At 43.7% G+C, this 15,711-nt stretch overlaps 1 protein-coding gene across 1 annotated transcript in view; it reads right to left on the minus strand.

The window, feature by feature from the left end:
• The window catches only part of SLC25A26 (solute carrier family 25 member 26), a 117,008-nt gene extending 102,040 nt beyond the window's left edge, over nt 1-14,968 (minus strand). Inside the window, exons 1-3 of the mRNA XM_069736558.1 lie at nt 14,813-14,968; nt 8,018-8,174; nt 6,859-6,968 (exon numbers count right to left, since the gene is read on the minus strand). Coding sequence (XP_069592659.1) covers nt 6,859-6,968; nt 8,018-8,174; nt 14,813-14,845 — 300 coding nt within the window. The 5' untranslated portion in view covers nt 14,846-14,968. The remainder of the gene's footprint in view (nt 1-6,858; nt 6,969-8,017; nt 8,175-14,812) is intronic.
• Between the last annotated feature and the right edge of the window lie 743 nt (nt 14,969-15,711).

Here is a 15,711-nt window from a genome sequence, read left to right on the forward strand (position 1 = left end):
CAGACTTTACAGCTCTCGTGTCTGGACACCCCATAGTGTTCCTGACTGATCTTACGAGGTTATCTATACTTTCTACAGGAAAACATGCTCCGCCTTCATCTTCAGAGGAGCTGGAAGATGATACTGAAGTATTGGAAGACCGGATGAGGCCCTCTTCGGACTCCGTACTAGAGGCAGGGGAGAGACGCTTAGTTCCGTGTTTCTCTAAGGATTTTGACCCGAGAGACTGGATCTCCTGTCGTATCATGGCTCTAATATTTGTGGATGTTACAGCCTCCTCATCTTGCAGAGTCTGCTTTATACAGTCCTGACATAACCTCTTGGGGTACGTGTCAGGCAGAGGTTGCAAACAGAGAGCACATTGTTTGTGTTTAGTTTATTGGACTTTTTAGCCTAAGGGGAGAGCAGAGAAGGAAGGGATCAGCTTATAGGTAGAGGATATGAAACACTCACCCAGTGAAGCTAACACCATACCGGTCTTGGAGGTGGAGATTTTGTGTGGGGAATAAGTAGATCTGATTCTCTACTTCTTGTCTTGCTCCTGTGAGTATCAGCTCCTGCCATGGAGCGATCACTCTTTTTCGCCGATTTAGCACTGCTCATGTCAGCGCTCTCATCCACCGCTGGTGGAAGCTCGTTATGTGCCGGGGACAGCATGGTGAGCGGTTAGCGCTGTACCCCGGCCTGTATTTGAGAAGAGCGGCCATTAGAACGCCGCCTGCCGCGAACCGGAAGTGTACCCATCCACTTCCGGTTCAGTGAATCAGCGCGGACTTACCCGCGCGATGCTGCCGCCGCCGCTCCTATGCACATTCTCACAGCAGCGCCGCTGTAGAGCGGACGATCCTCCACACCTTCCTCCTCCATAGGCCGGACTTCAGTCGCCCGGAACCTGCCGGATGGTGCCCAGACGAGGGGGAAGGATGCATGCAGTGCCTCCCCCGACGCTGCCACTGACGCCGCAGCCCCTGCTGTCCCCACAGGACCACACAGGCGGGTGCATAGGCGTTCAGGTAATCCTGGAGGTGCTCCAACCACCTCCTCTGTAGGAATCCCTAGATCTTCCGATAGGAACAGGAAACCAACTGAGGAGGAGAGGGGGACCGCCCTTTTTATCTCTGTAGGTTTCCTGTTCCTATGGGCGGGTCCCTCTCTCATAGTGGGTGCTGTCGTGGCGAAGGGTAAAAAAATAAATCAGGGAATTCTTGACTATCAGAGGTAGGCTAGTCCTCTGGTCAGGATCCTCATCTCTTGGTCAGAATAAGGAGTGGCTGCAAAGAGCGCCTCCCACTCTGGAGGACCCGTTGTGTCCTGCAGTACACAAAACACCTATTGATGTGAATGGACACTATGCAATACTTCATTTATCCTCTGGGGGAGCTGTGGGGTAACTGAACAGCTGATCACAACTGGTTCTAGCAAAGAGTTGTAATCCGCTTATTACCATGGTACCCATATAACATTTGTCCAAGAGATCCTCTGTATCCTCGGACCAAAGCAGGTGGAATTAACCCTTCCATCCCTCTAAACTATGTCCTTGTCATAAATCAGCCTTTTCTTTATTTCATGTATATAGTCTTGCGTGTCTAGATTTTTCCCCCATCTGTATCTTGTGACGTGTCTCCTCCCTACAAAGGGAATCTGCGCTGAAGCAGAAAATCCTGCTGCTACTTGCTACATACATGCGCCAGCGGCACGCATTTCAGCATTTCACAGATTTTACTCCACAGACGTTGTTTGCTTTTTTTTTTTTCTTAGTTCAGGTGGTAATTATTATTAAAAGTAACCCGGTTAATGTCTGAAGTCTCACATGCAATGCTACATGGGAAAAATGTATGCAAATTATCTAAAAAGAAAGAAAAAAAAAAACCTGTCTCCCTAGTGCCATCTATAGGTAGCTTCCCAGGATGACAACGTCTCGCCCATTAACGAGTCTTACCAACCAGGACACCATCTGTAGACGTCCTTGTCGGAGTCCTTGCCCCGTGCGAGTACTAAATGGAATAACTCTGGTGCACTGGTTTTCATTAAATGGTTATTTCCAAAATCATAGGGAACAGGGTTAGAGATAACCTACTGCTGGGACCAGCGGCAATCCTGAGAACGGGGTCCTGGATGTCGGGGGATCACATTCTGCAGCAGTGCGCATGCTCGTCCTCCACTCCATTCATTTAGAAAGCCATGTACAGCAGCGATCTGCTATTTCAGGCAGCGATTGCCTGCAGCGGTGTCGTGACGTTACTGTTGCAGCCAATTCACACAGATCGAAGCAACGGTAGCGAGCTGGAGCCGGCACCAATGAGGGCGAGTGTCATCTGCGTTTGTCATTTCACACGTCTGCAAACATCTAGCACTTTTTTTTTTTTTTGCAAAAGTGGAAAACCCCTTTAAGGATTCAGCTAAAGTAATTTCTGCCTATTCTCAATTTTTATATTAATAATAATTTAAATCATAATTATGTTACTACAGTGTTATTTTTATTTAAACTTTATTATGATTAATATTATATATATATATATATATATATATATATATATATATATATATATATATATATATATATATATATATATATATATATATATATATATATACACAGTGGGGCAAAAAAGTATTTAGTCAGTCAGCAATAGTGCAAGTTCCACCACTTAAAAAGATGAGAGGCGTCTGTAATTTACATCATAGGTAGACCTCAACTATGGGAGACAAACTGAGAAAAAAAAATCCAGAAAATCACATTGTCTGTTTTTTTAACAATTTATTTGCATATTATGGTGGAAAATAAGTATTTGGTCAGAAACAAACAATCAAGATTTCTGGCTCTCACAGACCTGTAACTTCTTCTTTAAGAGTCTCCTCTTTCCTCCACTCATTACCTGTAGTAATGGCACCTGTTTAAACTTGTTATCAGTATAAAAAGACACCTGTGCACACCCTCAAACAGTCTGACTCCAAACTCCACTATGGTGAAGACCAAAGAGCTGCCAAAGGACACCAGAAACCAAATTGTAGCCCTGCACCAGGCTGGGAAGACTAAATCTGCAATAGCCAACCAGCTTGGAGTGAAGAAATCAACAGTGGGAGCAATAATTAGAAAATGGAAGACATACAAGACCACTGATAATCTCCCTCGATCTGGGGCTCCACGCAAAATCCCACCCCGTGGGGTCAGAATGATCACAAGAACGGTGAGCAAAAATCCCAGAACCACGCGGGGGAACCTAGTGAATGAACTGCAGAGAGCTGGGACCAATGTAACAAGGCCTACCATAAGTAACACACTACGCCACCATGGACCCAGATCCTGCAGTGCCAGACGTGTCCCACTGCTTAAGCCAGTACATGTCCGGGCCCGTCTGAAGTTTGCTAGAGAGCATTTGGATGATCCAGAGGAGTTTTGGGAGAATGTCCTATGGTCTGATGAAACCAAACTGGAACTGTTTGGTAGAAACACAACTTGTCGTGTTTGGAGGAAAAAGAATACTGAGTTGCATCCATCAAACACCATACCTACTGTACAGCATGGTGGTGGAAACATCATGCTTTGGGGCTGTTTCTCTGCAAAGGGGCCAGGACGACTGATCCGGGTACATGAAAGAATGAATGGGGCCATGTATCGTGAGATTTTGAGTGCAAACCTCCTTCCATCAGCAAGGGCATTAAAGATGAAACGTGGCTGGGTCTTTCAACATGACAATGATCCAAAGCACACCGCCAGGGCAACGAAGGAGTGGCTTCGTAAGAAGCATTTCAAGGTCCTGGAGTGGCCTAGCCAGTCTCCAGATCTCAACCCTATAGAAAACCTTTGGAGGGAGTTGAAAGTCCGTGTTGCCAAGCGAAAAGCCAAAAACATCACTGCTCTAGAGGAGATCTGCATGGAGGAATGGGCCAACATACCAACAACAGTGTGTGGCAACCTTGTGAAGACTTACAGAAAACGTTTGACCTCTGTCATTGCCAACAAAGGATATATTACAAAGTATTGAGATGAAATTTTGTTTCTGACCAAATACTTATTTTTCACCATAATATGCAAATAAATTGTTAAAAAAACAGACAATGTGATTTTCTGGATTTTGTTTTCTCAGTTTGTCTCCCATAGTTGAGGTCTACCTATGATGTAAATTACAGACGCCTCTCATCTTTTTAAGTGGTGGAACTTGCACTATTGCTGACTGACTAAATACTTTTTTGCCCCACTGTATATATATTTTAGCATTGCATTATTATTTTAATTTGTATTTACCGTATATACTCGAGTATAAGCCGAGATTTTCAGCCCAAATTTTTGGGCTGAAAGTGCCCCTCTCGGCTTATACTCGAGTCACGGTAGCGGTGGGGTCGGCAGGTGAGGGGGTGAGGGCGCTGAGGTATACTTACCTAGTCCTAGCGATCCTCGCGCTGTCCCTGCCGTCCCACGGTCTTCTGTGCTGCAGCTTCTTCCTCTCTTCAGCGGTCACGTGGGACCGCTCATTACAGAAATGAATAAGCGGCTCCACCTCCCATAGAGGCGGAGCCGCTTATTCATTTCTCTAATCAGCGGTGCCGGTGACCGCTGATAGAGAAAGAAGCTGCGGCACCGAAGACAGGAGGGGACAGCGCGAGGATCGCCAGGACTAGGTAAGTATAGCATATTCACCTGTCCTCGTTCCAGCCGCCGGGCGCCGATCCATCTTCCCGGCCGGCGCCTCCATCTTCCCGGCGTCTCTGCTCTCTGACTGTTCAGGCAGAGGGCGCGATGACGCATACAGTGTGCGCGGCGCCCTCTGCCTGATCAGTCAGAGCAGAGACGCCGGGAAGATGGAGGCGCCGGAACGAGACGCCGGGAGCTGCAATCAAGGGAGGTGAGTATGTGGTTTTTTTTTTTTATTGCAGCAGTAGCAGCGGCAGCACAGATTAATGTGGAGCATCTATGGGGCACAGTGAACGGTGCAGAGCACCGTATAAGGCACAGCTAGAGGGCACAATGAACGGTGCAGAGCACCGTATAAGGCACAGCTAGGGGGCACAATGAACGGTGCAGAGCACCGTATAAGGCACAGCTAGGGGGCACAATGAACGGTGCAGAGCACCGTATAAGGCACAGCTATGGGGCACAGTGAACGGTGCAGAGCACCGTATAAGGCACAGCTAGGGGGCACAGTGAACGGTGCAGAGCACCGTATAAGGCACAGCTAGGGGGCACAATGAACGGTGCAGAGCACCGTATAAGGCACAGCTAGGGGGCACAGTGAACGGTGCAGAGCACCGTATATGGCACAGCACAGCTATGGGGCACAATGAACGGTGCAGAGCACCGTATATGGCACAGCACAGCTATGGGGCACAGTGAACGGTGCAGAGCACCGTATATGGCACAGCACAGCTATGGGGCACAGTGAACGGTGCAGAGCACCGTATATGGCACAGCACAGCTATGGGGCACAGTGAACGGTGCAGAGCACCGTATATGGCACAGCACAGCTATGGGGCACAGTGAACGGTGCAGAGCACCGTATATGGCACAGCACAGCTATGGGGCACAGTGAACGGTGCAGATCACCGTATATGGCACAGCACAGCTATGGGGCACAGTGAACGGTGCAGAGCACCGTATATGGCACAGCACAGCTATGGGGCACAGTGAACGGTGCAGAGCACCGTATATGGCACAGCACAGCTATGTATGGGGCACAGTGAACGGTGCAGAGCACCGTATATGGCACAGCTATGGGGCACAGTGAACGGTGCAGAGCACCGTATATGGCACATCTATGGGGCACAATGAACGGTGCAGAGCACCGTATATGGCACAGCTAGGGGGCACAATGAACGGTGCAGAGCACTATATGGTTCACACCTATGGGGAAATATGAACGGTGCAGAGCACTATAGCACAGCTATGGGGAAATAATGATCTATTTTTATTTTTGAAATTCACCGGTAAATGCTGCATTTCCACCCTAGGCTTATACTCGAGTCAATAAGTTTTCCCAGTTTTTTGTGGCAAAATTAGGGGGGGTCGGCTTATACTCGAGTATATACGGTATATCTTATTACTATTAAACTAGTATTACCGTATATGAGCTGAGTTTTTCAGCACATTTTTTCGTGATGAAAATGCCCCCCTCGGCTTATACACGAGTCATTGTCCCAGAAAGACGGTGGGGGAGCGGCGGATCCCAGAGCCAGCAGCTGCGGCTAAAGCCTGTGTCCGCTGCTAAAGGTAAGTGAATATTCACTGCACTGGCAATGAATCTTCATTTCTCTTATAGTGCGCACAGTCACATCTGAAGCCACCGGCTTCAAGTATAAAAAAAAACAAACAAACAAAAAAAAAAAAAACACATCCTACTTACCTTCCCCGCACACCCTCGCAGCATCTCGTTCCGGCTTCCAGCAGCTCCTGTGGCTGGGTAATGACGTGTCCCTGCTCATTAAGGAAATGAATATTCATTTTCTTAGTAAGCGGTGACACATGATCGCCTCTATGGGAGGTGGAGCCGCATATTCATTACTGTAATGAGCGGTACCATGTGACCGCTCAGTACAGGAAGAAGCTGCCAGCGCCGGGGAAAAGACCTGCAGGGACCGCACCAGGAGCAGGTGAGTATAATTAGACAGTCCACGCTCCCCCTCCCCTGCCGACCCCTGGGTATGACTCGAGTATAAACCAAGAGAGGGACTTTCAGCCCCCCAAAAAATGGGCTGAAAATCTCGGCTTATACTCGAGTATATACGGTGTATTACTACATTATTATTGCTGTTATTTTTATTCTTATTCAATTATTACACTATTAACTAATTATTATTGTTACTTATTATTATACTTCAATCTATAAAAAAAAAAAACTAGGGGAAAAAAAATAAACATCTTACCATTTCTCCGACAGAGGCGGCGGCCATGTGAACTAAAGGCGAGCGATACGGAGACGAGCCGGAGTGCAGCACGGATTTCACAGATTCATAAGTCACAAAGAAAGCGGCAGCTAAACACAAAAGAAAAAAAAAGTGATTACATGTTAAAAAGCTAAATGATCAGATAAATCAGTGTCTGTGTATCAAAAGGTATTTGTTTTGGGATTTTTTTTTTTTTTTTTTTACTATGTGGAATATATCTCTGAGCCTGGAATGGATCTATTTCCCATACACTATAGTAGCTTGTGACTTTTTCCATGAACTTAAATGGCCCCATTTACCAAGAGCTGTAATACTAGATTCAACCACAGGGCAAAAATTTCGCTGTTTTTGTTTTTCGTTTTGTTTTGTTTTTTTATACCAAAAAAAAAAGAAATTAAACAAAGTCAGCAAAAGTCTGATCTAGGAAAATATAAAATGATTTAACCCAGAAGTTAAAACAGCATTAAATAAAAATGAAAAATTTGATTTGTATTTTTTGGGTGGGTCTCGATGCCTTTCCCAAAAAGATGCTTAGAAAAAGATTTAAAAAAAAAAAAAACATAGTATGTGCACCAATATGGCACCAATGAAAAGTGAAAAAAAAATTTAAGAAAAAAAAAAAGCTTTCACAGCTTACCAATGTAAAAAAAAAAAAAGTTACTCAGAAAAAAGCGACACAAAAATATATATTTTTTTAAATCAGTAAAATAATGATACAAATCTGCCATCGCCATAATTGATAACACTGCACAAATAAGACCTCCCGACCCTCACCCCCCCCCCCCCCCAAGAAAAAAAACAATGGCGGACTTGTGGATTTTTTTTTCACCATTTTAAAGTACATTATATGGTAAAATGAATGGGGGAAATTCAAAAGTACAATTTGTCTCCCAAAATGCAAGCCTGCGTATGGTTACAAAAAGAAAAAAAAATGGTTACGTCGACCAAAAAAACAAAATAAAGTTATGACTAAAGAAGGGGAGGAAAAAAACAAGAGCAAAAAAGAAAATTAATGAAAAAAAATTCTAATCATAGACATCCCTAGCATGCCCTCTCACTGGCCCTCCTCCTCTGATGAGTGCCCTCTATGATGGGGAGCAGCGCTGCCTGGCACAGACCTAGGCCTGATACGACTCACCATTAGGGAACGATCCCACGGCCGTGGAGGGGACGCCGGAGTAGATGCCACGGAAGCCACCAGCTTTGGAGAAGCCCTGAGGGCTCTGCAGTCGCGTTTTCACAGTGTCGAGGGGGAATAAGATGAGGTCCACGCACATCCCAGCCGTCCCTCCGGCCTGGAGGACAAAGCAGGCTGCTGTGAGTTTTGTGCCCGGGGCCAGGTGGTCATACTGCACCCATGTAGGGGCCACGTCACCGCCGGGCTCCCTACATCTACAGCAGTGATGTCCTCCTTTATCTCCTACTACCCCAGTCACTGCGGCCCCCAACACCCGACTCACAATTAGATTAACCAGACTCCCTTAACACCCATGCCAGTCTCATCTAATACCCACTGAGCCAGTCTCATTAAAAAAAAACATACCAATCCAGTATCCGATCACACCCACCGTGCCATTACTTTCATTTCCCATTCTCTTATAATGCTCACTGTGCCAGTCTCATACTACCCATCGTGTCAGTTCCTTATATTTTCCATTGTCCCAGTCTCTTGTAATGTTCACTGTCCCGGTCTCATATTGCCCACTGTACCGTTTATTTTATTTCCATTGTCCCGGTCTCATATAATGCTCACTGGGTCAGTTTTAGTCCCGGTCTCATAATACTCACTGTGTCAGTTTCTTATATTTCCTATTGTCCCGGTCTCATATAATGCTCACTGTGTCAGTTTCTTATAGTTCCCATTGTCCCGGTCTGAAATAATGCTCACTGTGTCAGTTTCTTATATTTCCTATTGTTCCGGTCTCATATAATGCTCACTGTGTCAGTTTCTTATAGTTCCCATTGTCCCGGTCTGAAATAATGCTCACTGTGTCAGTTTCTTATAGTTCCCATTGTTCCAGTCTCATATAATGCTCACTGTGTCAGTTTCTTAGTCCCGATCTCATATAATGCTCACTGTGTCAGTTTCTTATATTTCCTATTGTCCCAGTCTCATATAATGCTCACTGTCAGTTTCTTATATTTCCTATTGTCCCGGTCTCATATAATGCTCACTGTGTCAGTTTCTTAGTCCCGGTCTCATATAATGCTCACTGTGTCAGTTTCTTATATTTCCTATTGTGCCGGTCTCATATAATGCTCACTGTGTCAGTTTCTTATATTTCCTATTGTCCCGGTCTCATATAATGCTCACTGTGCCAGTTTCTTATAGTTCCCATTGTCCCGGTCTGAAATAATGCTCACTGTGTCACTTTCTTATATTTCCTATTGTCCCGGTCTCATATAATGCTCACTGTGTCAGTTTCTTATAGTTCCTATTGTCCCAGTCTCATATAATGCTCACTGTGTCAGTTTCTTATAATTCCCATTGTCCCAGTCTCATAATGCTCACTGTGTCAATTTCTTATAGTTCCCATTGTGCCGGTCTCATATAATGCTCACTGTGTCAGTTTCTTATAGTTCCTATTGTCCCGGTCTCATATAATGCTCACTGTGTCAGTTTCTTATAGTTCCTATTGTCCCGGTCTCATATAATGCTCACTGTGTCAGTTTCTTATAGTTCCTATTGTCCCGGTCTCATATAATGCTCACTGTCAGTTTCTTATATTTCCTATTGTCCCGGTCTCATATAATGCTCACTGTGTCAGTTTCTTATAGTTCCTATTGTCCCGGTTTCATATAATGCTCACTGTGTCAGTTTCTTATAGTTCCTATTGTCCCGGTCTCATATAATGCTCACTGTCAGTTTCTAATATTTCCTATTGTCCCGGTCTCATATAATGCTCACTGTGTCAGTTTCTTATATTTCCCATCGTCCCGGTCTCATATAATGCTCACTGTGTCAGTTTCTTATAGTTCCTATAGTCCCGGTCTCATATAATGCTCACTGTGTCAGTTTCTTATATTTCCCATCATCCCGGTCTCATATAATGCTCACTGTGTCAGTTTCTTATAGTTCCCATTGTTCCAGTCTCATATAATGCTCACTGTGTCAGTTTCTTAGTCCCGGTCTCATATAATGCTCACTGTGTCAGTTTCTTATATTTCCTATTGTCCCAGTCTCATATAATGCTCACTGTCAGTTTCTTATATTTCCTATTGTCCCGGTCTCATATAATGCTCACTGTGTCAGTTTCTTAGTCCCGGTCTCATATAATGCTCACTGTGTCAGTTTCTTATATTTCTTATTGTCCCGGTCTCATATAATGCTCACTGTGTCAGTTTCTTATATTTCCCATTGTTCCAGTCTCATATAATGCTCACTGTGTCAGTTTCTTATATTTCCCATCGTCCCGGTCTCATATAATGCTCACTGTGTCAGTTTCTTATAGTTCCTATAGTCCCGGTCTCATATAATGCTCACTGTGTCAGTTTCTTATATTTCCTATTGTCCCGGTCTCATATAATGCTCACTGTGTCAGTTTCTTATATTTCCCATCGTCCCGGTCTCATATAATGCTCACTGTGTCAGTTTCTTAGTCCCGGTCTCATATAATGCTCACTGTGTCAGCTTCTTAGTCCCGGTCTCATATAATGCTCACTGTGTCAGTTTCTTATATTTCCCATCATCCCGGTCTCATATAATGCTCACTGTGTCAGTTTCTTATAGTTCCTATTGTCCCGGTCTCATATAATGCTCACTGTGTCAGTTTATTATAGTTCCCATTGTCCCAGTCTCATATAATGCTCACTGTGTCAGTTTCTTATAGTTCCTATTGTCCCGGTCTCATATAATGCTCACTGTGTCAGTTTCTTAGTCCCGGTCTCATATAATGCTCACTGTGTCAGTTTCTTATAGTTCCTATTGTCCCGGTCTCATATAATGCTCACTGTGTCAGTTTATTATAGTTCCCATTGTCCCAGTCTCATATAATGCTCACTGTGTCAGTTTCTTATAGTTCCTATTGTCCCAGTCTCATATAATGCTCACTGTGTCAGTTTCTTATATTTCCCATCGTCCCGGTCTCATATAATGCTCACTGTGTCAGTTTCTTATAGTTCCTATTGTCCCGGTCTCATATAATGCTCACTGTGTCAGTTTCTTATATTTCCCATCGTCCCGGTCTCATATAATGCTCACTGTGTCAGTTTCTTATAGTTCCTATTGTCCCGGTCTCATATAATGCTCACTGTGTCAGTTTCTTATATTTCCCATCGTCCCGGTCTCATATAATGCTCACTGTGTCAGTTTCTTATATTTCCCATCGTCCCGGTCTCATATAATGCTCACTGTGTCAGTTTATTATAGTTCCTATTGTCCCGGTCTCATATAATGCTCACTGTGTCAGTTTATTATAGTTCCCATTGTCCCAGTCTCATATAATGCTCACTGTGTCAGTTTATTATAGTTCCCATTGTCCCGGTCTCATATAATGCTCACTGTGTCAGTTTCTTATAGTTCCTATTGTCCCGGTCTCATATAATGCTCACTGTGTCAGTTTCTTATAGTTCCTATTGTCCCGGTCTCATATAATGCTCACTGTGTCAGTTTCTTATATTTCCCATCGTCCCGGTCTCATATAATGCTCACTGTGTCAGTTTCTTAGTCCCGGTCTCATATAATGCTCACTGTGTCAGTTTCTTATATTTCCCATCGTCCCGGTCTCATATAATGCTCACTGTGTCAGTTTCTTAGTCCCGGTCTCATATAATGCTCACTGTGTCAGTTTCTTATATTTCCCATCGTCCCAGTCTCATATAATGCTCACTGTGTCAGTTTCTTATAGTTCCTATCGTCCCGGTCTCATATAATGCTCACTGTGTCAGTTTCTTATATTTCCCATCGTCCCGGTCTCATATAATGCTCACAGTGTCAGTTTCTTATATTTCCCATCGTCCCGGTCTCATATAATGCTCACTGTCAGTTTCTTATATTTCCCATCGTCCCGGTCTCATATAATGCTCACTGTGTCAGTTTATTATAGTTCCCATTGTCCCAGTCTCATATAATGCTCACTGTGTCAGTTTCTTAGTCCCGGTCTCATATAATGCTCACTGTGTCAGTTTATTATAGTTCCCATTGTCCCGGACTCATATAATGCTCACTGTGTCAGTTTCTTATATTTCCCATTGTCCCGGTCTCATACAATGCTCACTGTGTCAGTTTCTTATATTTCCCATCGTCCCAGTCTCATATAATGCTCACTGTGTCAGTTTCTTATATTTCCCATCATCCTGGTCTCATATAATGCTCACTGTGTCAGTTTCTTATATTTCCCATCGTCCCGGTCTCATATAATGCTCACTGTGTCAGTTTCTTAGTCCCGGTCTCATATAATGCTCACTGTGTCAGTTTCTTAGTCCCGGTCTCATATAATGCTCACTGTGTCAGTTTCTTATATTTCCCATCATCCCGGTCTCATATAATGCTCACTGTGTCAGTTTCTTATAGTTCCTATTGTCCCGGTCTCATATAATGCTCACTGTGTCAGTTTATTATAGTTCCCATTGTCCCAGTCTCATATAATGCTCACTGTGTCAGTTTCTTATAGTTCCTATTGTCCCGGTCTCATATAATGCTCAGTGTCAGTTTATTATAGTTCCCATTGTCCCAGTCTCATATAATGCTCACTGTGTCAGTTTCTTATAGTTCCTATTGTCCCGGTCTCATATAATGCTCACTGTGTCAGTTTCTTATAGTTCCTATTGTCCCGGTCTCATATAATGCTCACTGTGTCAGTTTCTTATAGTTCCTATTGTCCCGGTCTCATATAATGCTCACTGTGTCAGTTTCTTATATTTCCTATTGTCCCAGTCTCATATAATGCTCACTGTGTCAGTTTATTATAGTTCCCATTGTCCCAGTCTCATATAATGCTTACTGTGTCAGTTTCTTATAGTTCCTATTGTCCCGGTCTCATATAATGCTCACTGTGTCAGTTTCTTATAGTTCCAATTGTCCCGGTCTCACATAATGCTCACTGTGTCAGTTTCTTATAGTTCCTATTGTCCCGGTCTCATATAATGCTCACTGTGTCAGTTTCTTATATTTCCTATTGTCCCGGTCTCATATAATGCTCACTGTGTCAGTTTCTTATATTTCCTATTGTCCCGGTCTCATATAATGCTCACTGTGTCAGTTTCTTAGTCCCGGTCTCATATAATGCTCACTGTGTCAGTTTCTTATATTTCCCATCGTCCCAGTCTCATATAATGCTCACTGTGTCAGTTTCTTATAGTTCCTATCGTCCCGGTCTCATATAATGCTCACTGTGTCAGTTTATTATAGTTCCCATTGTCCCGGTCTCATATAATGCTCACTGTGTCAGTTTATTATAGTTCCCATTGTCCCAGTCTCATATAATGCTCACTGTGTCAGTTTCTTATAGTTCCTATTGTCCCGGTCTCATATAATGCTCACTGTGTCAGTTTCTTATAGTTCCTATTGTCCCGGTCTCATATAATGCTCACTGTGTCAGTTTCTTATAGTTCCCATTGTCCCAGTCTCATATAATGCTCACTGTGTCAGTTTCTTATAGTTCCTATTGTCCCGGTCTCATATAATGCTCACTGTGTCAGTTTCTTATATTTCCCATTGTCCCGGTCTCATACAATGCTCACTGTGTCAGTTTATTATAGTTCCCATTGTCCCAGTCTCATATAATGCTCACTGTGTCAGTTTCTTATAGTTCCCATTGTCCCAGTCTCATATAATGCTCACTGTGTCAATTTCTTATAGTTCCTATTGTCCCGGTCTCATATAATGCTCACTGTGTCAGTTTCTTAGTCCCGGTCTCATATAATGCTCACTGTGTCAGTTTCTTATATTTCCTATTGTCCCGGTCTCATATAATGCTCACTGTGTCAGTTTCTTAGTCCCGGTCTCATATAATGCTCACTGTGTCAGTTTCTTATATTTCCTATTGTCCCGGTCTCATATAATGCTCACTGTGTCAGTTTCTTAGTCCCGGTCTCATATAATGCTCACTGTGTCAGTTTCTTATAGTTCCTATTGTCCCGGTCTCCTATAATGCTCACTGTGTCAGTTTCTTATATTTCCTATTGTCCCGGTCTCATATAATGCTCACTGTGTCAGTTTCTTATATTTCCCATCGTCCCGGTCTCATATAATGCTCACTGTGTCAGTTTCTTATATTTCCCATCGTCCCGGTCTCATATAATGCTCACTGTGTCAGTTTCTTAGTCCCGGTCTCATATAATGCTCACTGTGTCAGTTTCTTATATTTCCCATCGTCCCGGTCTCATATAATGCTCACTGTGTCAGTTTCTTATAGTTCCCATCGTCCCGGTCTCATATAATGCTCACTGTGTCAGTTTCTTATATTTCCTATTGTCCCGGTCTCATATAATGCTCACTGTGTCAGTTTCTTATAGTTCCCATCGTCCCGGTCTCATATAATGCTCACTGTGTCAGTTTCTTAGTCCCGGTCTCATATAATGCTCACTGTGTCAGTTTCTTATATTTCCCATCGTCCCGGTCTCATATAATGCTCACTGTGTCAGTTTCTTATATTTCCCATCGTCCCGGTCTCATATAATGCTCACTGTGTCAGTTTCTTATATTTCCCATCGTCCCGGTCTCATATAATGCTCACTGTGTCAGTTTCTTATAGTTCCTATTGTCCCGGTCTCATATAATGCTCACTGTGTCAGCCTCTTATTGCCCACTGTGCCATTTCCCTTATTTCCCATTATGCCAGTCGCCTGTAATGCCCACTGCACCAGTTACACATAGCTCCCATTGCTCGATAGGAGTTGTAGTCCTGTAACTAGAGGCGGCGGGTAACCAGGAGCTGTGCCCGCAGGTGAAGCCTCACTGTGCCACTCCCGGGCGGGTGACAGCCGCACTCACCAGCAGAGAGGCGCCATAATCCTTCCGCTCCATGTCAGCAGCTGCGGCACCGATCTCCACACTGACACATCCCGCACACTGCACTCACATGTCACCCACAGCAATCAACACAGGGTGACACACACCGGGGACGAAAACATACTATCCCTGGGCAAAAACAGCGTCCGCCTCATCTGTCTCTAAAATGCAGCGGAGCGAAACCCAGGGATAAATCATGTTTGTCCCAGTGCTGTCACTATAACTCCGCCTACAGAGGATTAATCATTAGCGTCCCTCTATGCTGAGCTGCTGTCTCCAATTTCAGCCGCCATTTTTGTGAAGCCTCATCCTAGTTTATTCTGAAGACAATTGCAAAAATTGTGTAAAGTTTAACCAATCCAGTGCTGATTAGTTTCCTCGATAATGAACAGACTGGCGAGGTGAAGCGAGGATGTAACATAGCAGCTGCTCTCTGTACATAGGTCATACAGGAGCTTCTCTCAAAATTAGAATATCATCATACTGATCATCTGATCATCGCCTGTATGTAGCAGAGCCGATCAGATTAGGCAGCTTCTAGCCTCCCATGGAGACTATTGAAGCATTAAAAAAGTAATTCAAAATGTTTTTAAAAATACAAAAAAAAATAAAATATGTATAAAAGTTGAAATCACCCCCTTTTCGCCCCATTCAAAATAAAGCAATAAAAAAAATCAAACATATTTGGTATTGCCCGATCGATCAGTATAAACAAAGAATTAACCCGCTGAACGGCATAATGATAAAAAAAAAATCAAAACGCCAGAATTTCATTTTTTGGTCGCTGCAACATTGCATTAAAATGCAATAACGGGCGATCAAAAGAACGTATCTGCACCAAAATGGTATGATTAAAAATGTCAGCTCAGCGCGCAAAAAAT

Source organism: Ranitomeya imitator, chromosome 8 (assembly GCF_032444005.1).
Source record: "Ranitomeya imitator isolate aRanImi1 chromosome 8, aRanImi1.pri, whole genome shotgun sequence".
Taxonomy (NCBI): Eukaryota; Metazoa; Chordata; class Amphibia; order Anura; family Dendrobatidae; genus Ranitomeya; species Ranitomeya imitator.